This window comes from Perca flavescens, chromosome 9, assembly GCF_004354835.1.
Source record: "Perca flavescens isolate YP-PL-M2 chromosome 9, PFLA_1.0, whole genome shotgun sequence".
In the NCBI taxonomy this organism is placed as follows: Eukaryota; Metazoa; Chordata; class Actinopteri; order Perciformes; family Percidae; genus Perca; species Perca flavescens.
The window spans coordinates 19,352,574-19,379,233 of record NC_041339.1 but is presented as its reverse complement, the minus strand read 5'-3'; the positions used below and the strand labels follow the sequence as shown (position 1 = coordinate 19,379,233).

Sequence of the window (26,660 nt, the reverse complement as noted above, 5' to 3'; positions counted from 1 at the left end):
AGTGATCAATGTAATATCTATTTTAAATGATTATTATCTATATTCTGTTTCAGACCTATGTATTTTTAATGGATGCTTTATTGTGTGAATGATTTATTATTATTGTGTTTTTACGTATTTGATTATGTGTTTTTATGTACTTTGATCGTGTTGCTTTGCATGACTAGACTATGCACGGTGTCCAAGACAAATTTCCCAGTGATGGGACTAATAAAGTATAATAATAATAAAACCCGTTATTTTTGTGCAACCTGTAGCCATTTGTCCCTCACATACTGTAGTTAAGATTAACAAACCTGTCTGTCTTTGCTTGTGCCCTCTCAGAGATCTGTACGCAGAGACTCACGTCGCCGAGCTGCTGGTTCAAATTCTGAGTGCAGTTGACTACCTTCACAGCCGTCGAGTCATCCACCTGGACCTGAAGTCTGACAACATGCTGGTGGATGATTGCAACCACCTGAAAATAGTTGACTTGGGCTCGGCTCAGTCCTTCACACCCGGTCAGCCTCTCAACATCGAGCACATCCAGGGCCTGTCAGAGAGCAAAGGTACTGATGTATTTCTGGTTTAATTTCAACTAAATTGTATATGATTTAGAAGCTTGCATTGTTGTAGGTTCTTCTAATGTACTAAAGCTTTGACTGTCATGGCCTCCAACAGACTGCCGCAGCAAAGGTACACATTCTTTAAGGGAGGACGGATTGATGGATGGAAATAATTACGCCTAACTTCATCCACCTCAGCTGATCTATAGCCTAACAAATCCAAGTCCATTTTCTTATCTGTTTTTATCCATTTCTTTCTGGTTTGAGTCCTTTTACTAATTCAGGAAATTAAGCATGTAAATTGTGGCATTGCCTGTAACAGCACAACTCTTTATGAACAATATCCTGTTTCTGTCTGTTTTGTCAGTTTATATTGTCCTTCCTAAAGCTCCGGAAATCCTGGAAGGTCACGGTGTCGGGCCTGAAACTGACGTTTGGGCTATTGGAGTCCTGTCCTTCATCATGTAAGTATAGAGATATATAAAAGAAAGTACAGTAGTCAACCATATTCTTACTACTTTAAAATAAAAAATAATATATATATATATATATATATATATATATATATATATATTTTATTTTTTTATTTTAAAGTATATATATATATATATATATATATATATATATATATATATATATATATATATATTTGTAATTTGATAAATGTGGCTCCCACTTTTGGAAAATAGTTATTACAATATTATTCTGACATTTGTTTAAAGGATAGCAGGCATCATTGGATGGCAAATTAACACTTCTAAAGATTGAATCATCCACATTTTCTTTCTTTGGATAATCTTCTTTTTCATTATGGATTATGAAATTTAACAATGAATGAATCTTTTGTAGTTCGGTGATGCTGAATTATAAACTACTTTATTAATATACTGAATACTGTTCTATTTTTGTATGACATATGTGTTTTTTTTTTCTCGTTTCTTCACTAGGTTGAGTGCCGACAGCCCGTTCCATGCAGAGCACAGCTGGGAGCAAGACAGAAACATCAAGAAAGGGAAGATCCAGTTTGGGCGCTGTTACCCTGGTCTGTCAGAGGGAGCCTTAAACTTCATGAAGAGCAGCATGAATAACAAATCCTGGTAAGTGTGTCTCTTAAAATGTAGTTTGCATTAAAGATATTATTTGTGTAAAAAGTCATATTAGTAAAATAGGAATATAAATGTGTATATCCTAATATGATTACAACTTTGCAGGGGGAGACCCACTTCAGCCGAGTGTCTCCAGAACCCGTGGCTGCGTGCCCATCGTGCCCCACACAAAGGCCGACACTCCAAAGTGTGTTTCTCCACAGACAAGCTTAAAGATTACCTCAAGCAGAAGGAGGAGAAACGAGACCAGGTCCGCATCAAGCTTCAGGGTCCCTTCTTCCAGTAAGGCAACACTGTGGTGTGTGTTTTTTTTTACTAGCGGCTTTTCCTAGAAACTATAACCAACACATGTCATTTCAGCTGATAGTTTCCTGTGTGGCTCATTTCTAATTAGCTGGAGCCAGGCCAGATTATAAAAATCATTATAGTATCCTCTGATTTTAAAATTGTAATGCGTCTTAATGAATTTTCAAAGTGTATTTATCCATTAGCTTGTATATGTTAATGTGCTGCATTGTTTGTGCTTTGGTTTATATGGAAACATATCAGGGATGAGGTTTAGTCTAAGAGTGCATGAGTTGTAAAATTTAGATTTTGTGACACAAGAAACTGTTGTTTTACTCCTCAGTGTCAGGCAGAGTTTGGCCTTAAAGTGCAAACAGTTTTCTTGTAAATGTACACATTTTGCCTTAAAGTTATAATGTACAAATGGAAAATCAATTACATTTTTGAATGCTTCATAATAGTTAAATATTGGGTTAGTCACCCAACCGAATGAGTTGATAAATTAAAGATTAATTAAAAAGCACAAAAGTGGTCAAGTCATTGTCCTCACATTCTTTATTCAGACTCATTGGTACACAAACACACATGCAAATGTTTTAGATGTAATACATGCAGTGATTTTATCTCAGACGCATGGACTTCCTTCATAACAATTAAATAATATGCAGCATGTGAGTAACTATTTAAATACCGCTAACATAATATTAGTTATAATTGCCATATACTTAACTATGAGTGAATTTATTTATACTGTATTAGAATTCAACAAAACAAATAAATGAAGGTGTAAGTAGTTTGCTGTGAGTAGCTGACTGGTGGTACTGATGTGTACTCCACACTTTGGCTTATATAGACCAAATGTAGCACTGAATGTGGCAGTTGTCTGAGCAAGCTGGCAGAGATGTATGGGCTAGGATGTTCACTGCTAGAAATCAACCCATTGCTTTTTCTAAATCTAACACAAACCCCCATTCTCCTAGTCAAGAAAAAAACATCTTTCAATTCAGAGTCCCTCTTTTCCATCTTAGCATAAGTGAGAAAACCTCCGACCATATAACATAGAGGGTGAAAGAAAAACAAACTTTTCTCAAGAAGAAAGTTTCTTTCAGATGCGTTTGCAGTCAGTGAAGATGGAGTTATTCAGGCCAGCGTCTCAAGTGTTGGTTCTTCTATCCAGCAGCAGAAAGACTGTTTCCTTCCTATGATTTGGCCTCCTGAACTTTTTGGATATCCTGCTCAAAGAGAGATGATGATACTTTTCACTTTTTGTGCATTTAATTGATGCTCTTATCCAGAGCGTTATGAATATAAAATGGTCTAAGCAACAGCTGACAGACAATAGTCGCAAAGTAGTTGTCACATAAGTAAGCAAAAGGGTATTTTATAATTTTACTCACGTCACTGAGGATATCTTTCAGCTCTTCGTAAGCCCTCTCTAAGTCATCATTGATGATAACAACATCAAACACTCCGGGCTCGTTACCTACAGAAGAGAATTGGGTCAGCTGCAATGGTTGTCTTTTTGTTCAGCAACATGCCCGAAGTGAACTGCTGAGAAACTTACTGAGCTCCATATCGATGCGCGCTGCCTCCAGGCGTTTTTGTAAACTCTCCTCTGTTTCTGTCTGTCTGTCCCTCAGACGTTTTTCCTGAGAAAAACGATGAAACAAGACATTATCTTTCAACTGAGAGCTGCTCCAAAACAGCTGTCATGTCTGAAGTTCACACATTTTCCAAAGTTGTATTTATTTTATATTTTTATTTTTCTCAGACCAATTTGTGTCTCACTAGAGTTTTTCAAAGGAAATGTATATACATTTATTATAGCAATCAAAGTATGCAACAAAATATTTTTTTTAAATGCCGGTATGAGCATATTTGACACTCTTTGACAGCCTACTTTGCACAAGCAACAAAAGAGTATGTTAATTAAATAAATAAAAAATATTGCAATCACATTAATGCAATATACTACATTGGACATTTACCAGGACCTCCATGGAGGGAGGCTGGATGGAGATGTAGATGGGGTTCAGATCAGTTTCTTTAATCCTCTTCACACCCTGGATGTCCACATCTAAGATGCAGATTAGGTTTTTGGCCTGCACGTCTTCTATGGCAGCTTTACTAGAGAATGAATGCATTGTTACATCATAAAACCATAAAAAAAACAAGAGGCTCCAAACAACCAGGACTATAGATCTGAACATGGATGGGCTTGATAATGTCCAACCAGGTATTGAGAATGTAATCGGGTCATTTTGTGCATGTCACACCTAGTAACTAAGGTTAAGAGGATCGCTGCATTGATCCAAGAGTCGTACTAAAGGGAGTATGTCAGAATAAGAGGAAGAGATTAAAAGGCACATAAGAGCTGCTGAGCTGCAGCGTTGCTCTTTTTGACCTGAGGGGAGGTTAAAGCTCCATCTGTCACCAGACTATATCCTCTTGAAACCTGTGGCCAAGCCAGAGGGTAGTCTCTAATATAAGACAACAACAGTCTTACTTTCTACTAAATGAAGTTTAACCAATATCAGTGACACTGATACTATATTGTATTTCACTCATATTAGCTCAGCTTATATGTCAGAGTTTTATGCTGTGGGTGGATTTTGCTTCTGAAACAACATTTAGACCAATAGAAAACAGTGAAAGCATTCAGATTATGTTCTTTTTTGCAGATGAGCTGTTTGCTGGTAGCCTGATAAGCCAGACCCACATCAAGATGTTGGGTCTGGGAATTCACCATTGGCAGCGCTCAATTCGAGGGGCGGAATAAACGGTTATCTTTCAAATTCCCTCTGCACTCATAGCCAACCAGAGCAACGCTAGTTGATACATTACATTTTGGCTGTATCCGGTCGGCATAACTCCGACCACATCTTCCTTTTTTAAGAATGACTTCAGAGCTTAACTCCAAGTCTTCCAGAGTCGCGGCCAAAGCCGATTCGAATGATCGCTGTTCGCCATCAGCAGCAGCCATCTTCTTTGTTTTCATGTAGCAGGGAATTCCTTCTTATATACTGTCTATGGGGAATTGGCCTGACCAGAATTCGGTTTTTCCAGCTTGCAAGGCAACGGAGAGTTGCTAGACTGACCCTGGCTGCAAATTACATTTGCTGCCGCTAGGGTGCGTCTAGATTTCTAGGCTAGTTTGCTGGAACATTGCCCCTTAAATGGTCATTGAAACTGGGACAACTTTAGTCCTAAAAATGAATAATTTTAAACAAAGAAAATAAAATGTGTACAAAAAAAGACCATGCATCTAAATCATAGATGTTTTTAAGGTTGCTCCTGATTATGTGGTGTAAAATATGGTGGCATTCATGCAGAGCTGCAAATATTTACCTTGTTCCATACAGGTTGCCAGAAAACTCAGCATTTTCAATAAACTCTCCGTTGTCAATTCCCTCCTCCATGGCATCTTTTGTTGTGAAGTGGTAGTCTGTAAGATGCAACATTAATAATGAATCTAGCATCTGCCGTGAAAACTTACACAGCAGAAAGAAATGATTGAAGAGAGGTGATGCGAATCAAATGAACACCCACTACAGTTTAAAGTGAGTCTAGTTTCGTCACAATAACCAGGAACATCACAGGCACAAAAATAAAGAAAAGAAAATCCAGGCACAAAGGATAAACTTGTTTACAATAATATTTCTGCTTAGCTGATGGTGTGTGTTCAAGTGTATGATATTCTCCTCTGAGCTTGATTTGAGACTGTGTATGAATCTGCAGTCATTATCTAATGATAAAGCATGCAAAGATGAGAAATATTTTTTTTTTGTAATGCTTCTATTAGTATAACTGTTACAGAGCAAATTATATTGTCCATACCAGATCCATAGGCCTAAATCTTCATAACATCAAAACCTCTGGGGATCTAAAACAGCAGAATTTTAGAAACAAACACGTTACTACTTCTAACACTCATGGACACTGCGATAGCACACAATCATTAGCATTAGAACCTGAAGAGTCGGCTCAGACTGAAGTAACAATCTGAAGGGAAACGCTGGATAGAAAAGGAAGTGGATGTGCTGTAAATAAATCAATAATAAGCCTGGCAACAAGGCAGACATTATTTTAAACAGGGAAACCTGCAGTACATGAAATATTTCTACCCAAGATCAAACACTCAGTTATGCCCAAATTGAGCAAAATCCACTGTTTTTTTTCTAGATCAATAATAATCTATTTAGTGTCTGATGTTGTCAGTACAAATAAAACGCGAATGGCATCTTACAATAGATTGGCTATCCTTTCCAAAGTATTTTAACACATTACAGGGAAGTGACAGCAGTGTTTAAAAAGCTCAGATGGATCCCATCTAGTCCAAAGATAAATTCACGTTATAAATTCCCAGATTCCTTGTAAGTGTTACTTATTTGGCAATAAATCCTTTTCAGATTCTGAAATCTTTCACTTGGGATGCTAGTGGTTGGTTGCAAATCATCAATGCTCCATCAGCCACAGTGGGAAATGGGACAGGTTTTTATGGACACAAAACCTCACGGGACTGGAAATGGGAATCACTACCAAGGCATCACAGGGGGCTATTTTCAAAAGCTTTTTACTCCAAAGTGTAAACTGTCTGATTCTGATTACTTAAATGATTAAACATTTTTCTTCTCTCTTGTTTGTTTGTCACAAAGTTACTAGTTCCTACGAGTCCAATGCAGGGTGTGAGGATGATGAAAGTAACCCCTCTGCCTTAAAAACTGTGATCGGGAATCATACCGAGGTCACCTTTATCTGTAGTTTCTGATTTGTTTGCACACGACAATGAGGCTGACTTTTCTAAGTCTTCAGACGAGAAGACGGCTGCTACGGGCAGTAAAGTAGCCCCCAGAAGCATGGGGAGCGTGTTCAGCCCTATGAAGAAAGCAACAAAGGCAAGAAAAAGAGGTTTATCCCTTTATATCAAGGCAGTTATACAGGGGGGAGAGAAAACCATTTGTGCAGTTCACTTGGGAGTAAGAAATGTGTGTGTGTTTTTTTTTTTTATAGAGCAGGCAGGTATAGGAGGTGAGGAAATGTGGTACAGAAACAAAAAGCAAAGAGGAAGACAATTCTACACATTCAAATCCAAGTCCAGGGCTTCTATACAATGAATCACAGAGCCTGTGAAGGTCCTGAAAACATCAACCGAGGTGCTGAAAATATCAACCACCCACTAACAGATAGTGCAGATACCAAAAGGTGTCTCGAACCAGTTTGTTTTGAGCCAGAACTACTGTACCTTTTCCATCTTCCTCTCCAGGTCTAGGGTTTCGCGTTGTGTCTGTACAAGGAGAGGATTTCATCATTAGCTCCATCCAGAAATAAGTGAAAAACTTCAGTCTCAAGATTTACTTATGCAACACAAAAATGTATTGGAAGGTTTAGAGTAAGACCATCAAGCTGACATTCTGACTCCTCAGACAGGATGCAGAGACGGCAGCCAATAACCAGTTAGCGCACTCAAACATACGTGACACGCTGAATCCAAAGACGTCCTCGTGATCCTTCATTAGCCTCTTCATCAGAGTGCTCTTCCCTGCTCCAGAGGGGCCGCTCAGCACCACAGGCCTCGGTCCTGACATTGTTCTGAGACAGACGGACAGACAGACGGGGACAGAGGGAGCTCAGGTTTGTTTGTGCCAAGAGCAGATTAAAATGTTTGTGCCAACTGAATCTTTTCTTCTTTTCTCTTTTCTAGAATAGGATACAGGGCATTTGAAAAGTTTATTCAGAAAATGGTTTTCACCTTTTCATTTAAACACCATTTCTATTAAGTATTTTAAACTCCTCTTATACATTACTTTGCAGTGCTGGTAAAGCTCACCGACTATCCTGTCAACTGTATGTCGAAGGTGCAGTAAAGTTAATCCTTTGATCCGAGCTTCTTTTAACCACTACAACGTCAGGAAGAAACATCCCAACACGCACACACCAGGTTAAAGACATTTGCTCTTACATTATTGTGCTTTCTCCACTTATAGTTAATAAAAGACGACACTTGGAAATTCTACTTCCTAATCCCTTAATTGAAATATTTAAACACGTCCATGTCCTAATTGCTGACTCGTTAGACAGCCGGAGGCCCCAAGGTTAATATTAAGAGTGCCTGTTAATGAAGTCATGACAGGTCAGCCAGCAGGATCAATTGGATCTGGGCCAGGTGGCACAGAGGGTCCATGACAGGTGACCCGGTTACCTCTCCCTTCAACATGTTGGTATTAGGAATTATTCATGGCTGCACTTTTAGATAAGAACAGTTAAAGACATCAATAATATCATAAACTATTTATTGTTAGCCCCTTTTCTAAATCTGGTTAAAAAGTTATTAACAGATCTAAAGCAACATCTATTTTAGCCTTTGCAAAGTGTTGACCTTAATGCAAGATTACATTAAATGCACACACTGGTGAATAGCATTTCAAATATCTAAGCAGCAAACACTTAATGCACAGACTATATATATATATATATATATATATATATATATATATATATATATATATATATATATATATATATATATATATATATATATATATATATATTACATAGATTTATTTATATTATATATATATATGTGCAGTATGACAGGCTGTACTTTTAGCCGGACAATTTAAATGCAGTTTTCCTTTAGTTTTAGTTGAGGTTTGCATATGAACTTAAACTCACATTTATCCCATTAGTAATTATTAGAAATAGTTTATTGTGTAGTTAAAAAAATCCACCTTACCTTTTCTTCACAGCTCTGTACAGTTTGTGTCGTAGAAATGTTCAATAGCAGATGATTCTTCAGCCAGGCTCACTGTCAGTCTGAATTACCACCACCTCCCTCCAGCTCAACGACCAATCACTTGTGCATGCTGGCTTGTTTTTACCCACACCGCCCATACAGGTCACACCTTGAGTTCACCATGTGGGCAAGGTAGAAGGTGTCCATAAACAAATGATCATGCACGCTGCAGCAGAAGCTTTATTTGCATTTATTTGTTACTTTGTTTCTGCCAAAGACGTGTTGCTTAAGCACCATATTTTGGATTTTGGCTTGGAAAGGAAAAACTTTAGATAAAGAGTTAAATATACTGGTTGTCAAAATCTAACATAACTCTTCTACACAAACTTGGTCTAGAATCATGAAGCATTTGTTCTACCTATATTTATCCAGGATAGTTTTAGGAACGCCCTGTTCACATTTAGTAAGTTACACATATTCAAACCTGGAAGCTGTTGAGTGCAACCATATTCGGCAGCTCCACTAGAGCACGTCGGAGGATAAAGTGGTGGCAATGTGGGGAGTATATGCTCTGCTCTTACACTTTTCCCACTACAATGGAGTTACATTTTGAACACTGGAAAATAAATGACATCATCCTGCTATTATCTATAATGAATTGAGGATTTTCGTGGGGTTTTCCTTCTCTGTGATTGAACCTTGCAGCCTCTGTTCCTCACGCAGTAAAAGCTCAGCAGGGTTTAGTGTCCCTTGACTCCAGATGAGCTGTGATGGGCTCTGCCTGACTAATCCTGCATCGACCCACTTCTTAAAGGGCGAGTTCACCCCATAAGAGTTATCCTAACAAGGCTGTTGAGAGGCTTAAACAACACAAGATGCTAATCCAGACACTCATGTTACCCCAGCAGATAAAATATATTGTGAAACAACAACCTTTTAGACACACATTTTATTGTAGTAACATTGATAAAATTAGATGTAATGAGCCTTTACAAAGAAACATCAATGACAAAGACAAAATGAGCTTGAATGTGAGAATGTTTCCAACCTACAAGAGCTAAACAAATAAATGATTCAAGCAAAGACAAACCCTGTAGAGTAAATACAGTTGGGTTGTTCTACTAGTCAACATCATATACACACACGCACACACACACACACACACACACACACATCCAAACATACCGATCCAAACACAAAACTATGTACATGTGCTTTGCATGTGATTCAACTAATTTGTTTTCCTCACAAAAAATATTACAAAATCGATAAATATTGTCCCAAAGCCTTTTCTTTTCTATTAGTTTTTCAGTGCCTGAGCTCTCAGTTGGTTTTATATGCGTCTTCTGATCTGGTTGATGTTTTAATGTTGCAGCAGGAACATGGATATTGTACAGGGCTGTAAGGAAGGTCAAAGGTTACACTTGCTGTTCTTCAAATTGTCAGGGTTTAGTGGATCTTATTACACTGACAGGTAGGACCACGAAGGTGTGAGGAGGAGGAAAAGGGTGGGAGTCTATGACAGGCCAGCTGCCCACAAATCCACCCCTGATTGGTTAAAACAGAAGAAGCTCCTCTCCTTATTTTGTGAGTGGCTGCGTCACAGGTAGACCCGCCTCAGGTCTCCAGGTGAGGTGATGGTGTTGCACTGTGGACACAACTTCTTTGCTCCCTAAAGAAAAGATGAAATGAACGTACTTTATTAACACACTCTGATCATTTTACTTAATTTTCATGTTTTTGTGAATCACAAATCTGATGTTTTACCAGCGTTCGAAGCCAACACTCCTCACAGTGAACATGCCAGCACTGGATGGAGGTGAGAGGGGTTGTGTACATGTCCTGCAGAGAGAAAACACAGGTGATGAGATTCCTTACATGCAGTACATAAAGCTGCCACTAGATGTCCACGTGAAACTACAATAAGAGCATTTAAAGAAGCCCTTTCAACCATAGGAAGGGTCCAGCTGGTACGTTTAGTGATTTATCACACTATACTGTTCATGTTTTAATACACAATAAAATAAATATTGTTTTAGCAATAATCTTTATAAGTTCAAATCAAAATGAGCAAGGTAAGTCCATCACTTTAAAATCACATTGATGTTCCTCCTTCTACACAAAAGTATGGCTTTAGCAATATTAGTGTATTCACGAGAACAGGAATCTGATCAAAGGTCGACCTGGGCATAGCAGCTTGATTTTCTCAAAGAAATGTTCAACTATACTTTAATTGTATGAAGTTCATACGGGCTCTTCCTGTGCTGGTAGTGGAATAACTTTTTTCTCGATTAATCTGTTAATCATTTGCTCTATAAGTGAATAAAGTTATGAAAAATATTCATCACAAGTTCTCAAAGGCCGGCGATACAGCCGGAGCTTCGAATAGCTTCTTGTGTTCAGCCCAAAATGATGATATACAGCAGAGAAAAGCAACAAATTCTCACATTTTAGAATCTGGAATGAGCAAAATTGCCATAATTTACTCAAATGATGAATTGATTGTTAAAATATTGTCTATTCATTTTCTGTAGGTCTACTATTTGATTCATTGACTACTCATTTCAGCACTAGAGTCAAATAGTTTCAAAACAAAAATCTGATCCGTTTTAGAGCATTTACAGTATACACTATATCAATCTATATTAACATAATACAGAATTATAATTTCACGTCAAAAAACAGATTCAGCTGAGATTTTAGAATAGTATTACTTAAAGTGTTTCACATACAGTATCTTTAAAAATAATACATACAAATCTGTATCAAAGGATCAAAATATCATCATCACCACATTTTACAGTATGTTCCATTGAAAGAGCATGACCAATATTATTGGTATTACTATCACTAGTTTCTGCATGACTGCGCTGTTATCTCTATTCTGTGTCTGCTCTGTTGATTTAATTTGCCTTCGTACTCACCATGCAGATTAGGCATTTAAATCTGTCTCCTTTAGACAACTGTTTCTCCAAATCCCGTATCCGAGCTTTAAGTACATCCAAAGTTGTCAGCGTGGAATCCTCTGAGAGCCTGCGCACACACACACACACACACACACACACACACACACAAATGGACGGTAACAGGAGGGGAGATGGGAGGGTGCGTGAGTTAGGCAGACACTGGAAAGTCATTTATAAATCGAAGACAGATTAAATTATTCGCTGGCCAACATGGACACTGAGCATGAAATTTAGCAGCAATCACATTGCCTACATTCACTGTCTCATTTATCATAGGCAGAGGGTGTGTGTGTGTGTGTGTGTGTGTGTGTGTGTGTGTGTGTGTGTGTGTGTGTGGTGTCAGGGTCCTCACAGAGATAGACAAATGCATAGACGCATACACAATTACAGGATAGACTATATGTGCAGACATGTTGTACAGCGAGGCAGATGCATTAAGTGTGATGAAATGTGTACACGCGTGTCGCCTGCTATGACCTGGATTGATGATATCATCACATTGATATAGTATTGTGTATCAGGCTGCTGGGTGCAGGGGCAGGTAGTCTGAACTGATACAACACAGAGAGCCGGGCCGCCAAAATACACTTTACAGTAAGGGATGCTATCACTTCCTCAGCTCTGATTGGCTGATTCACTCCTGATTTTACATGGGATTTACTACACCCAACCTACCTTACTCTCACCGGTATGACTCGTGATTTGAATTGATTTTGAATTGATTTTTAACTTAGTTTCAGTTCTGGAATCCAAACCATCTGAGTCTTTATCAAACTTATTACACAAAAATATATATATACAACAAAATTTGGTTGTTTTTGTTGTTTCTGTAAATGATAAGTCTAAAAACAATACTGAACCCTTGTAACTCTTTCAATAAAACTGTAAATCACAACCTGAAGTGTGTTATCACTTACATTGAAAATGTTTTTCAGATTATAAGCAGTGGGAAGAGGATATCTCTGGTACAGGGAAACGTGACTTAAACATGTTTGCTGTGTATTGTAAGCTCTGAGTGACAAACTTACATTTCTATCTCAGAGTTTTTGCAGGTTTTAGGTAGAGCAGCTATGCTGCTGTCTACTTTCTCTCCACTGCTGGTAGATGGACTCCCTGAGTGAACAAACAAATAAGAGAAGCATCAACCTCAGATCCTGTTCTTGTACAATTCTTCCATTTTTTCCTTATTCAGAGTTTACTTAACTCACCATCATTTGACCATTTGGAAAATTCTAGGCTTACTCTGGAGTCATGTAACGTACTGCTGCTGCTGGAAAAAAAAACACACTTTTAAAAGCCAAAAAACATAAAAGATTGAAAGAAAAATATCTCGTAATAAATTATAACCAGTAGACTATGATCATGTTCATGTCTTAATGAATATCCACTGTGTATGAGACCCTATCAGGTGGGATACATACTTCACTGTTGTCTCTTTGGAGCTTTCTCCTGAGCAGGGGATTACATCTGTCTCTGTGTATCTGAGAACAAAGGTCAGGAAACAGAACAACACAAGGCTGACAACAAGCAGTGGTGAAATTTACAGTACATTTACTCAAGTACTGTACTTATGTAAATATCTGAGGGACTTGTACTTTAATATTTTCATTTTCAGCTTCTTTATACTTCTACCCCAATACAATTCAGAGGGAAATATTGTTTTTAGTTAATTTGCATATATATATATCAATTCAATTTATAACAACTTATTTTGTATTATTATGAGTTATGAGTACTTCTTCCACCACTGACAACAAGTAAGACACTTTATCTTAATTGAAATCTATTGAATCTTAAAAATTTAATCTACTTTATTTTAAATCCACCACTCGCTTTGTACTGTATTCTTTTCACTTGATTATAAACTCAAATATACTGCTGTGTTTAAGGATACTGCGCTCTGCCGTACTCCAGAGTATCATCTCCATCCACGTCCAAGTCTGCGTCGCTGTCTCGACACTCCTTCGTAGTCGTGCTCACCTGCACTGCACCTGAGGAGACATTTGTACAAGAACAATTACAACAACTTTTGATGGTTTAAACAACTGTGGGATAAAACCCTGTAAAAGGACAAAGTAGAGAGAGAGATAGAGTGGGCTGTTCTTATTTCTAAGGTCACAAATGATACAATACAATAAGGCAAATTTAAGTATCACAAAACGTTATGTGACTTGTTTCTGTCAGTCGGCGTGTGACCAGTCTGCAGGTCAGAGCTTCCTCCTCGGGTTAGAAGAACCGTTACTTTAATCTAACCTTCAAGGCATCCTGCTCCGCTGTAATCTGGACTGAAAAGTTCAGTGGTTTTTCAACTGTCACTCAGTCACATCATTCACCCTCCACTGAACAAGATCGCACACATGGGTACCTCAATGGCACACACACACACACACACACACACACACACACACACACACACACTTATGAGACACACACAGATTCATGCTTACCTTTAAACCCTCCCACTATAGATGACATCTGCATCCTTCTCTCATTCCACGCGTCCTGCAATGGTGCCAAGTCCGCTGAACCCTCCTTTAACACACACACACACACACACACACACACACACACACACACACACACACACACACACACACACACACACACAGACACACACACACACACAAATGCACACACAAATGCACACATAAACATAAAGTACACAATTTCACTGCCTCGATGAATTTGTCCATATGCGTCCTGTAGCCTCGAGCTACGTATCTGCTTCTGTGTTTTCATAGCTGTGAACCAATGCCGGCAGTGTTTTCACATGGATACACAGCGAGCTGACAGTGATCCTGATGCTACGTGAACAAAAGCAGTCAACAGTGTCACGGGGATCGGACCACCGACATTCTCTCAACCCTACACGTTTTATATATATATGTATATATAAATACTCATCTCTGATTTCAATAAAATTGTCAAAGAAACAAATATTTGTATCTGTCTTCTTGGGGGGGGAGGAACACACCTGTCCATCTTCTAGTTTCCTCCTCTTCAGCTTTCCGATCCTGACTGGGAACAGACATAAATAGATAGAGATGAGATGGTGATAGATACTTTAAAAGCAGGTTACAGTGACTCAATTCTCTCCACCCATCAAATATAGAATTCAGTTTAAGATTCTCATTCTCACATACAGATCATTGCACGGTCAGTCACCTGTAGATGTGGTTGACCTACTGTAACCCTATTTATCAGCACGCCCCCTGGTCCAATATGTCCAATATCCTGACTGTTATTCGCACCTAGGAGCTTTGGTTTTTTTTTTGAGTCCGTAGCACGGAGACTCTGGAAGGGTCTGCCTCCTCCGATACCGTCTGCTTTTTTAAACAGGCCTCTGCTCTTTATTTTTATGTATTACCTTGTGATTTTAATTGTACTTTGTTTTAATATGTATCATATTGTATGTTTTATGTAAAGCACTTTGTGATTTTTTTTTTTATCTGTGAAAAGCACTACATAAATACATTTTACTTACTTTTACATACTTACTTTAGTTGGTGTCTTAATGACTCTCAAATTGTATACAAACTGTGTATTGTCCCCACAAAAACATTAGGGAGGCCAGGCAGTAGTTTGTGTTAGAAGTCCCACGGAGAAAAGTAAAGGACTATATAGGGGGGAGGGTATTGTAACTTTTCTTTTGGCTGAAGGTTGTCTGGCTTTTTTGCGAGACCAAGGGAGGCTCTTTTTTCCTCATCCAAAATGTATACCTGTACATATCTAAGTATACATATTTACAGTCTTCCTTTGTGGTGTAGGTAATACTTTTATACTGTTTTACATCAAAAAGATAACTTTTAATGAGCCATGAAAGTTCTGTCTCTGTTTAAGGGTTTTATTAATGTGTACTTTGGTGGTGCATTGGAAGTTCCATTAAGATAGGATAAGGCTTAAATTCGGATACAAGAACAAGTTGCACCAATTTATTGTAGCCCTGTAATTAGGGCTGGGCGATAAAACGATAACTATATGTATCGCGATAGACACATAATCAATATCAATCGAAAATGCGGTCGATTTTTCTTCATCAGAAGAAACCAGAGGTTGTGAATCAAGTTTGGTTGCATGAACAAAGGCCCTCACTCTCTGGCAACCTAGCAACGTGGGGAGTGACACTCTAACAGCCAATCATGTAACAGTATCATGTTTGGTTGCGCAACATCGCTGTCTCGCGTTCTTCAATAACAGAACCGGCGTGGAGTGGAAAGTGAGTGCCGCAGCGAGCGAGGAAATCGTTGATAAAACAGGAAAAGTCAGAATGGCAGTTTTGGGGATTTTATAAGTCTGACCGTAGTCAGACCAATGTCGTCAGACCAACACTGGTACTACCATAAACTTGTTTTACCACTTCAGCCGCGCTCACACTTTCGAGCAAAGCCGTATTCGCCATCAACGTCCAACAACATCTGCAGCTGCAACACGGCACAAGCAGCAGACCACCATGGAGAGGTACTCTGCATCAGCGCCTTACTAAACGCTACAAAGAAATAACGGAGGCAGACATGCTGAGCACTGTCCAGAAGCCAGGTTACCAACCTAGCACTAAACCTGCAGAAAAATAGTTCCTTCTCAGGTTTCTTATATTTAGCTAACACTTTGCACTATTTTATGACACTTTAAACTTATATCCTGATACAGTTTTCAACCATATCGCCCAGCCCTACCTGTAATATTATTTTTGTAATATGATGTTGCAGGGATGGTGTTGCAGTTTTTGTTTCTAAGTCAAGAGGAGAGATCAAAGAAAGCATAGGGACTTGAAACATAAGGTTCAGCCCCTTCACCACCCCAACATTTTTTTTATTTTCAGTAAGTGTTTAATTCATTGCGACAAACAAAGAAAGAAAAACATAATTCATGCTATGCCACAGTGTGATCTTCATTTTAGAGTTTGAGCTCATTTCTTTACTTTTGCAATTTAAGTTTTTATTAATTTTCACATTTTGACAACATACACCAATGAATGTTTCAGGATCATTATGTCTTGTATTCAAAACATGTTGCAACAATATCAACATTTCTATTATGAGTAGTGTTAAATAACATCCAGTTCAGATTAACACATTTGGAACATAATGGGTGGTGTTGATGATGCGATACTTGAGCTCATCTGACAGCAACAACATAGTTTATATGTGGATCAGCCTGTAACACAATCACATAACAAGTCGACAACATTCACACACAGACCCTGAGGGATTTACGTAACCAACGACTGCAATGGATGCAAAATGTTACTCCCATCCCCATCCTGTCATCCCGCCCTCCTCCCCCCACTCTCCTCTCTGATATAAAAGTTAACATGGCAGAACACCAACTGCACCTCCTCTCCCACTGTGACCTGACTGACTGCAGATTGCATAAGGGACATTAAGTTTTAGGGCCCTCTAATTCCCGTTGGATGACAGTGGCCCCCCCAAGGGGGGGACACACAGAGAGCTGGTGGCCGTGACCTGAGTGCCGCCATCCTAGCGGACATAATGAGGGTTAAAGAGACGGTCATAGATGAGGAAAAGCTCATCAAACAGAGAGAGGAGAGAGAGGGAAAGAGAGAGAGAGAGGTTAATTAATCAACAGAGGAGCCCCCTCCTCCTCCTCCTCCTCCCTTCTCCTTTTTCCTTCCTGACATGTATTTAGAAGCTCATTATGCTGTCCTGTTATAAGGCCCAATAAAGGCTAACAGACCTCGACAGCACTGACAGTTTGAAGAGTTAGCTAAGAGCTGGAGAATCTCAGTGTTAATAATAACAGTAGTAAGATGTCTGTAGTGTCAGCCGCAGCTTTAATCTGTAAGTATACATGTCTGTATCAGTGCAGAGACACTGTTATATCACTTTTACAAGGGTTGAATGACTGCAGAACATGACAAGAAAAAAAAACACTTTCTAATCAGGGAATCCTTAATACAGGGTGTATCAGTTGTAAGTGATGCTTCTAAATCATTTACTAATCATTTGCTTCATAGATCGGTTTTAAGAGAGACTGGAAGCAAAACTCAACAGCTGCTCATTCTAGTTAAACGTGATGGTGAAAAAAGTATTTCTCTGTGTGTCTTACCAGCTTGTGTGCAGTCTAGGTGGGCTCCTGCGCTGTGGGGGCGTAATGGGGCAGATTTGACGTAGCACCTGCACCAGCAGAGGTCATCGACTGTTAACATATCAAGAGGTCAAAGTTGAAAGGTTAATAGCTCCTCTGCTCGTGTGGGCGCTAGGCCGGTGTGAGATGGTGTGGGAAAAAGGGTGATATCTGACCGACTGGTGAGGGGTGAGGGGACGGGGGGGTTGGACGAAACACATAACTGGTCGCATCAGTGTGAACATAGTAAACTAAAATGTTTAAAAAAAAAAAAAAAAAAAAAAAAAATATATATATATATATATATATATATATATATATATATATATATATTAACTCCTTATCTTAACTCCTTACTTATTTTTTATTCAAAGCCATTTAAAACAGCAGACCTGGAAAAGTCTAATGTACTGAGCGTGCATCAACATACCATTTAGTCTTGTGTGTCTGTTGGCCCGTACACGAAGAAATGTCTGCAACAATCAGAAAGGAGGACATCAGAATGTTTCATATTTTACACAACATAATATCTTTCATTCACATTTCTACTAGAATAAATAAACAGCAGCACAGTCGATGACAGTAACATATTAAAACACTGAATGTCTTCATTTCTTGTGCTTGACGTGGATAACACTGAACAGCTTTAAAAAGCGTTTTTAGAGGAAGTGCTTAACCGACTTTCTTTGTACGTTTTCCTCTTCAACTTATTAGACTTAATATTTTTTTAATTTGATATGTTTTTTTGTGTGTGGAATGTTTCTATTCTAAATTGAGGGTGTAATATGTTGTGCAGTTTATAAAGGCCTTCAAAACAAACTAGTGTTTTTGAGCTTTATAAGTAAAATTGACTTGACTTGCCTCCTGATGAACCTATTACTTTTAAGTGAGTGGTTGAGTGTTAGCACAGTATTTGATCAACCTCAGACCATAAAACTGATGAGTCTCCGGCACCACACCAGGTAAAAGACATGTTTTTATGATGCTGCTAACAGTGCTCTTATAGTGCGCTAATCAAAAGTATCAGTGCACAGGTGACGCATATAAAATTCAGATAAAAATAAAATTAAAATACATTTCAAAACATACTACTGTATTTTAATCCACCCTTACAGTTTAACAGTTTCCTTTGGCATTTCTGTATATCTTCAGAAAAAACAGGGTGCATTTATCCATTTTTACTTCAGAATTTAAGCCCCAGCGGAAATGCACACATATGTACAGTTATGCCACTGTGTGAATCTGATTCTCCTAATAATTTAATACTGGTTTAGTTATTTTTGAACCTCACCTGGTATCGGTCAGAGTGGACATCATCAGATGTGCGAGGGGGCGAGGTGGGAGAACCTCCTTCATGCTTGATATGAAGAGAGAGCGAGAGAGACTGGGCAGAAAAAGAGAAAGAACAGAGAGTCAAAGGAAGGATTACCGCTACTGTGTTCTCTTTTAAACACACGAGGATATCAACTGTTTACCTTCGGCGTCCTTATGAGGTGGTTGTGCTGCACTGGAGTGACACTGCAGAGAAAAGAGGCAAATAATGCAGAAGCTCACATGTTAAACAAGCACACACACAAATCAACTATGTTGGTCCTATAAAATATACAAACACGATATTGTCTTTCAAATGTCATCTCATAAATAACCTCTAGTTTTATCTTGTCTGTAGTTAACCTCATTTTACTCTTTCTCACTTTATGCCTATCACACAGACACACGCATGCACGCATGCACGCACACACACACACACACACACACACACACACACACACACACACACACACACACACACACACACACACACACACACACACATTTTCCCCGTGGGCCAACTTCAATTTGAAACCATTACTGTCCACGGAGCGGTCGTTAAGCAGATTTGGAGTGTAATGTCTTTATTGGAGGAATCATTCTTCTGGTTTAAGCAGCAGGTAATGTGTGTGTGTGTGTGTGTATAAACTTCTGGTCCTCGTGTGTATGTTTTAAACTGTGAGTGTGCGTAGGGCTCAAAGCAGCCATTAGCAGGACATTATCCACCCGCTGTGTGATTGGTTGCCTCAAGGCCGGAGGCTGTGATATGAAATATGTAAGGAACAATGAGGCAGCTTGTAAACACTGCACGCAGGTGACAGAGAAGACAGGAGATACCGCCTGGGGGAAATGAAGGTGGTGGTGTGTGTGTGTGTGTGTGTGTGTGTGTGTAAAGATTTACTGATTTATAATGTGAATGCTGTGAAATCAGATCACGATACCTGATTTGTATTTGGGCAAGTTTGGTCAACTCCTGCTCCATGTGCTCCTGCAGCTCTCCTGGTCGCAGGATTGACTGGCAGACCGGACAAACCGGGGCCTGAGCATCATAGAGACCCTTCACTTTGCCTGCATAAAAAAGAGAGTGAGAGAGTTGAAAGAGGTATTAAGGGAAAAACTGTATCATGATTTGTTCATGTTGCCTATGAAAAGACCCTATTTACTATGGAGGACAAACAAAAATATAATAAAAAAAAACATCAGATTTGTGCATTAAATTATTACTATATGTTTTTGTATTTTTATTTTAATAGATACCAGTCAGTAAAAACGGTATTAAGATGGACTTAAGCTGGAGATGACAACCATGACACCGCTGCTCAATAAACTCAAACTCATAGTTAGCATAGGCTTATTGTAGTTGAGAACAGCCTTCACTGTGTGTTTGTGTGTTCAGTAGACCTATATGTACTATTGACAGAAAGTGGCAGTGAGAGTAAAATAAGGTTACGCACAAACATAAACACACACATACTGACTGCTATGGCCCCCTGCTGTCAGTGTGTTGACATCATAGGCTGTCAATAGGAACATTACCCAGGAGGGCCACTCGGCCCATTGGGCCCCACTGATGGATTGCTGCCATAACCAGCCAGCTGGGAGCCTGAGGAGCTCTACTATATCAAGATTTTACCTAGTAGATGAGGTGATTTACTCCTGAAAGCCATCAATCACACAAAGAGAGCTAGTAGGCAAGATGCACCTAATTTCCCCTCTCTGCACAGTCAAGGAAAAACAAATGACAAGGCTGGCAATCACGATTTAACACTTTTTAATACAGAACATTACAAACAGATTAGTATTTTTGACAGTTTCTCAGTTTCCCCTCAATGTGGAGCATAGAGGACTGAACTTCCTTCAGGACCTTATCGCCCAAACACTTTTCCCCAGCTCCATTTCAAATGACGAGCGATATGACAAGCTCAGACGCCGATGTCTGTCGGCAAGTGCTGTGCCCTGACATTAGTTGAGCTATGAGCCCCCATAATGAGGAACCAAATAGGACAAAATGGCCTCTAAATAAAACGGAGTGGAAAATAGAAAGCGGAGTCAGGTGTCCTTGGGAGAATGACAGTTTTCTTGGTTTTACCCCCCGCCCCCCCTCTGTCTCTCACGCCTTTTTGCATCCCCTCGCGGAAGCCTAAATGACTTTTCCCGACACGCATCGAACGTTCCCGGGCTTTCTGCGCTCTGCCGCCCGGAACATGCAGGCATCAGTAAACAATGAAATCTCTGGGCTGAAATTGAATTTATAACCACATTACCTGCACAGATAACGTCTCTGAATGGCGCCGCGATAAGAGCAATGGGATTTGATTTTCAGGTGTTTTATTGGTCCACTTTTTGGATAAGCCCCCCTCCTCCGACTACAGCATCTCCCCCACCCTTCACCTCTGCTCCACACAAATATCAGATTTAATGGTGTGGAAGTGGGCTTGCTTGAATGTATGGATGGATGTGTGAATGTGTGTACATGCTTTTGCTGAAGCCTGACTCTGTGCTTGTGCTGTGCTCTCATAAGTGACAGTTGTTGGTTCATGACCACCTTTTTACACGTCTCCATCCCCCTGCTGCCCTCTGCCTCTGCCCACATAAACCCTGTCAGAATCAGTCAGCCTCAGCCCCTCTTTAGCCTGGGGGGTCTCAGACACACAACAGGGGGCTGTAAAACCTGCCTGTGGGGCTTGTTAACTGTTCCCTCACTACGGCAACTGGCTCGGATGGATTGGCCCTCTTTCGCCGGGCTGTGCAGACTTTGACTGGCTCATCTCCTAAAGGATTCACTCTCTCTGTGTCTCTGATTGTTTCCTTTTTCTGTCTTTGTGTCTCGCCAGTTCAGGACCTCCTTTCCTGGATGTCTAGCCTTTGTCCAGCTGCCATTTGCTCTCTTCACTTACTGTTCCCACTTGGGAGGAAGCTTCTTTGGCTATATTCAAGTCTTGTTCGATGAAACAAAATCAGAGAGGCATAATTTCTTCTTTTATCGCTATTTTTTGGTCACTTTAAAATTGACTAAACTATTTTCATAATCAGTTTACAATGGTGCTTTTATGTACAACTGGAAACCCTAAGAAAGGGATTGTCATGTAATTTTTTTTTATTTATGCAGCATATTTTCAGGAAGGAATCACACAGATGAGCATACATGATGAGCATGCCTGAATACAATCTCTCATCTCCCCGTGGATTTGAAGACAACACACCCCTGGGGCGAAAAACTCATCAGGGCGCTGCGATATCTCTCTGCCCTGTCCTCCCTATCAAGAGCATCATGAGATAGTAAAGTTCATGTTTTGAAACAAAACAAGATATCGCCATCCTCGTCGTCCCTATTCAATGATTGATGCTCAAATCCTGTTGTTCTGCATCAAGACGTGGACTGTGACCGTCTGTGTTCAGTGCTCGCCACTGCAACAGAGAGATCAGAATCCCGCTGACAAATCCTTAAAGCATTGAGTCCCCCTGAGGGCCTGGGTAATGGCCGATGCCAGCCCCCATATGACGGCTGCCAGTTCTGCTGATGCAGACGGAGCGGAGATGCCTAACGTGACCTTTAGTGAATGCCACATCACATCAGGCCTGGATGTCACCCGCTGACATTATGCTGGGGCATGAAAAGGCTGTTCTGCAGGGGAGACATGGTGACGAACGTCCCCCCGGTGACAAACCTGTGGACGTGGTATAATTCTGATGGACGTGAGGAGGATTGCATGGCTTTGAATGGCAGTGGACGTACAAGTGAGCATCCAGGGGAGGATGTGGAGCTTGTTTTGCGTTGGCGAGGTCTGTTTTTCTCTGTGTTCACTGGCGATAAAGTGCTGAGACAACTCACTCCAACTGGCATCATTATCCCAATCATCAAACAATTCTCTAAGCACATCAGAAATCCCTCTATAAAGTCATAACAAGCACAGACTCTATATAACCAGTAGGCATGTAGAGATTGGCGGGGGGAGAAAAGTTAACGCTTGGCGGCTAACACTGCAGTGGTGGGTTGTGTAGGCAGGTCCTTGGCACACTTTCAGAGGAGATGGAGGGCTATAAAAGCCATTGGCTCCTGCCACACCTGTACCCCACCCTATCCCTAGGCCTGCTTCCTATTTAAAAGCATCACATGCAGGATATTAGTCAGGGTTTTTTGCCGTCTGTGAGGTAGAACTAACCTCTGAAGCGGAGGGGGGAGAGGGGAAAGTATGCAGGCCGCCGTTTGTTTTTTATTGGGGAAATAATGGCCTATTGAGAGGTTGGGTATTTAATGGGCAACATAATAGGCCCTGTAGTAACACATCTGCTATGAGCAGAGTCATTTCCTCAGCTTTCAAAGGCTGCTGCACTAGCCTTTGAAACAGCAAGTTTAGTTGCTTTTGACTTACTACTTCTAGATATCTGCTTTTTATTAATTGCAGGATTGCTACACCGGTAATACACAAAATACAAATGTGCTGCTAGGCTCCATGTTCAATCCTAACCACATTCAATGGCCAATGAAGGCACACTCCCTCTTCTGGCTTGACCTCAAATCTCTCACTGTCCAATCTCATTCCAGCATCCTTCAAAAATATCCCTCCTACTTTGCAATCAATTGTGTTTAATGTATTAAAGACACTCACCACAACCACCGCAACCTTTGGACCTTGCACAAATCAATGCCTCGTTAGACCACTAATGATCATTCATTGACTAATAAGATCTGTATCAACCTCTTGTAGAACATTGATTGGCCTTTGGCCTCTGTAGTGCTGTGCGCATTACGTGGACAAAGGGAGACGGCAGCTGTAAGTCCTGGGGAGTCAGATGAAAAAGCTCCTGGTGGGAAAGGACAGGAATCCTAAACCCCAAATAGACTCATTCCAAAGCACCTCAGGCCAAAGCCCTTTTCTTCTGCCCTACAGATCAATGGACATAACCTCTCTGAAAACAGGTCAATCACCACACACACCCCCAATTTCTCTACCTCTCGTTCTTTCTCTCTCTCATCTTCTCCATTTGTCACTGCAATTGCTCCATCAGGTGCGGGCGTGACTCAGCACGTATGTGTCCAATCATCTTGTTGATGGAGAGCGGACAGGGTAGCTGTGTGTCCCGTTGACCATATTTCCCTTCTCAGGACCTTAGGGCGAAGATCGAACCCTGTCTCCGCTTCGCTCCATCCAATCAATCTAGCCCTCATTCAGATGCATGGCTCAATGATCTTTGATAGTGATTTACAGATTGGGGACAGGGAATGGAAGTCATGGGGGGAAGTTAGGACTGTCCTTCGGTATTCGCGATAATATGAGGCTACTTATAAGCCACCTCATATCCGCAGGTCTATTTGAAGAGATTTGTTCTGAAATATTTGAAAAACCTCAAGTCTGATGGGGACAGAGCTTATGAAGGCCAATTAAGTTCTTTTATTATTTTTGCAACATTAATGAACACTAGAAGTCCTCACAGGTCCACTTGGTTCTGTAACTGAGACCCAATCCCAGATCTGAGTTGGATGGGGCCCGAATTATACTCAGCCTAACTGGGTCAGGTAGGGTCCCATTTTAAAGGGGTGATAGAATGCAAAACCGATTTTACCTTGTCATAGTTGAATAATGACAGTTTAGTGGGTAACTAGGACAAACATAGAACCTCTAAATCCCATTGACACCTCTTTCCTCTGCAAATCCCACAATTTGAAACTGCCTCTGAAAACGGACAAATCTCAACAAGCTGCCTAGTTGACGTCAACTCGGCAGCTCCTCCTCATTTGGCTCTAGTCTCTCTCTTTGTCACACCCCAACATTTACATAGGCTACACAACTGACCTGAGATCAGTTAGTCTTCTGAATCTAGGTTGTGCAGATCTCAGAAATTGTATACATTGTTCATCTGCTATTTTACCATTCAATTCACTTCTGAGACTTTTTTTATGCAAGAAATCAACTATGTAGAGGTCAAATATGGGCCGTTTTACAAAAATGTATGTCTAATTGCAAATTTTGTCCGACTGTGTGTCGGAGTTCAGCGGCCGGTGCTGCCTGTGTTGCGGCCTCGCCGCTTGGCCTGCCTTCCTTCACAGACCCCGGCCTGCTGTGAGCTCGATTGAGCTCCATCACGGCTGGCAGCCCATGGCACTCCATACCCGCGCAAAGTCACAGTTTTTTGGGTGAATGGACTACCAAACGCCGCTGCCTGGACAGCACTCCAGGGCCTGCAGCTCCCCTCTTCCTGTTAAATGCCCGGTGTGTGTGAGTGAGAGCGTGGTCAGCGAGCTTGTTACACCAGCAATCTCTTACCACAGGTTCCAGTTAATCTTATAATGTGTGTAATTATAATGTGTTATTTAAACAAACGATTGGTGAAATAAACGCCTCTTGTCCGCGAGTCTCATTGATAGATGGATGGAGCTCCATCAATGAGAGCTAGCTAGCCTCCTCTTAGAATTCCTCTAAAATTCACAAAAATTTATAAAATTGAAATTGGGCACTATTGTTAGCTTTATAATACATTGGGGTAGAGGTTATACAAGGGGCGTGACAAAATTTAAACTGTAAATATATTCTAATTACGTCGAAAATGAAGCTAACTATCCGTGATTTGTAGCTTCACATAGCTAGGATTGAAGGGACAGTCGCAGATTACGAAACCCCTAGCTAGTGTTCACAAAAAATCATTAAATTGAAATCTGACACCATTGTTAGCTTTATAAGACGTTGGGGTAGAGGTTATATTAGTGGCGTGATGAAATTCAAACTGTAAATATTATGCCGAAAGTGTAGCTAGCTAGCCGCAATATTTTCCCATTGTAATGAATGGGACACATAGCTAGCTAGCTGCTCCTCCTAACAAGAACCTTGACATTCATAAAAATGCCTTAAATTCAAATTCAGACTGTTAGCTTTTGTTAGCTTTGTAAGACCTTGGGGTAGCTGTGATATAAGTGCCGTGACGAAATTCAAACTGTAAATATATTATAGTTATGCCGGCAGCCGACCGCGGAGTCCCGGTAGTGCAGTGTAATCCACAAAGGATGACTTTGCCCTGGGTATGGAGCCCAGCAGGCTGCCGCTTTCTCGTCAGAGTTTGTGGAGCTCCTAAAGTCCGACACGTCTTTCCAAATTTGCAATTAGCCATCAATTTTCGTAAAATGGCCCATATTTGAGCTTTATATAGTTGATTTCTCGCATAAAATAGTCTCAGAAGTGAATTTGGTAACGAAACATTGCAGTGTCTGGAATATGAGCTTCTGTCGCATCTCTAATGTTTGTGTATGGGGATTCGCTCAACCAATCAGCACGCATCTCTAATGTGTGTGTATGGGGATTCCCTCAACCAATCAGCGCGCGTCTCTAATGTGTGTGTATGGGGATTTGCTCAACCAATCAGCGCGCGGCTCATCTAAATATTCATGAGCATACCATATTTGGAAGAAAAGCTCTTGTTGAAAATAGGGCCAAAACACAGGGATGCATAAGGGCCAATAAAATATCAACCAGGCCATTTTCAGCCCAACCAATGGTACATACCCCATTAGAAGACCATAAGGAACAGTGTGAAATACCCTATATAATCATTTTATCACGCCTTTAATGTTGCCACTACCTGAGTGGATCCAAGCTAACTCGCTATCAGCAGGGGTGAGATGGTGGGTGTGAAATTT

General features: G+C 40.3%; 3 protein-coding genes across 5 annotated transcripts in view; 1 reads left to right on the top strand and 2 right to left on the bottom strand.

The window, feature by feature from the left end:
* Positions 1–2,449, top strand: part of obscna (obscurin, cytoskeletal calmodulin and titin-interacting RhoGEF a) — a 46,390-nt gene extending 43,941 nt beyond the window's left edge. The window contains exons 77-81 of the mRNA XM_028587719.1: positions 325–548; positions 661–675; positions 913–1,009; positions 1,493–1,642; positions 1,757–2,449. Of these exons, the coding sequence (XP_028443520.1) occupies positions 325–548; positions 661–675; positions 913–1,009; positions 1,493–1,642; positions 1,757–1,937 (667 nt within the window). The 3' untranslated portion in view covers positions 1,938–2,449. The remainder of the gene's footprint in view (positions 1–324; positions 549–660; positions 676–912; positions 1,010–1,492; positions 1,643–1,756) is intronic.
* A 212-nt stretch (positions 2,450–2,661) lies between these two features.
* guk1b (guanylate kinase 1b) lies at positions 2,662–7,521 on the bottom strand. The gene is made up of 7 exons (XM_028588324.1): positions 7,410–7,521; positions 7,179–7,220; positions 5,285–5,381; positions 3,925–4,063; positions 3,501–3,585; positions 3,334–3,419; positions 2,662–3,168 (listed from the first exon to the last, which is right to left on the bottom strand). Exons 1-7 carry the CDS (start codon positions 7,519–7,521, stop codon positions 3,136–3,138), a joined length of 594 nt encoding a protein of 197 aa, XP_028444125.1. The 3' UTR covers positions 2,662–3,135.
* A 2,120-nt stretch (positions 7,522–9,641) lies between these two features.
* The window catches only part of rnf220b (ring finger protein 220b), a 31,554-nt gene continuing 14,535 nt past the window's right edge, over positions 9,642–26,660 (bottom strand). Inside the window, exons 3-16 of one of the 3 annotated variants that reach the window (XM_028587994.1) lie at positions 19,972–20,098; positions 19,195–19,237; positions 19,011–19,103; positions 18,150–18,192; positions 17,702–17,791; positions 14,610–14,653; positions 14,083–14,167; positions 13,530–13,626; positions 13,057–13,116; positions 12,844–12,905; positions 12,664–12,748; positions 11,594–11,702; positions 10,437–10,511; positions 9,642–10,341 (exon numbers count right to left, since the gene is read on the bottom strand). In XM_028587994.1, the coding sequence (XP_028443795.1) occupies positions 10,270–10,341; positions 10,437–10,511; positions 11,594–11,702; positions 12,664–12,748; positions 12,844–12,905; positions 13,057–13,116; positions 13,530–13,626; positions 14,083–14,167; positions 14,610–14,653; positions 17,702–17,791; positions 18,150–18,192; positions 19,011–19,103; positions 19,195–19,237; positions 19,972–20,098 (1,085 nt within the window). In that variant the 3' untranslated portion in view covers positions 9,642–10,269. The remainder of the gene's footprint in view (positions 10,342–10,436; positions 10,512–11,593; positions 11,703–12,663; positions 12,749–12,843; positions 12,906–13,056; positions 13,117–13,529; positions 13,627–14,082; positions 14,168–14,609; positions 14,654–17,701; positions 17,792–18,149; positions 18,193–19,010; positions 19,104–19,194; positions 19,238–19,971; positions 20,099–26,660) is intronic. The other 2 variants (XM_028587995.1, XM_028587996.1) reach the window with 2 other exon arrangements.

Bases quoted from the DNA above. Each gene is read 5' to 3' on its own strand.
- guk1b (XM_028588324.1), bottom strand. From the start codon at position 7,521: ATGTCAGGACCGAGGCCTGTGGTGCTGAGCGGCCCCTCTGGAGCAGGG. The intron at 5,382-7,178 runs GTACAGTAGTTC...TGCATCTTACAG, and splicing joins TGGAGAGGAAGATGGAAAAG to ACTACCACTTCACAACAAAA. The intron at 3,169-3,333 runs GTGAGTAAAATT...CTCTTTGAGCAG, and splicing joins TGAAAGATATCCTCAGTGAC to GATATCCAAAAAGTTCAGGA.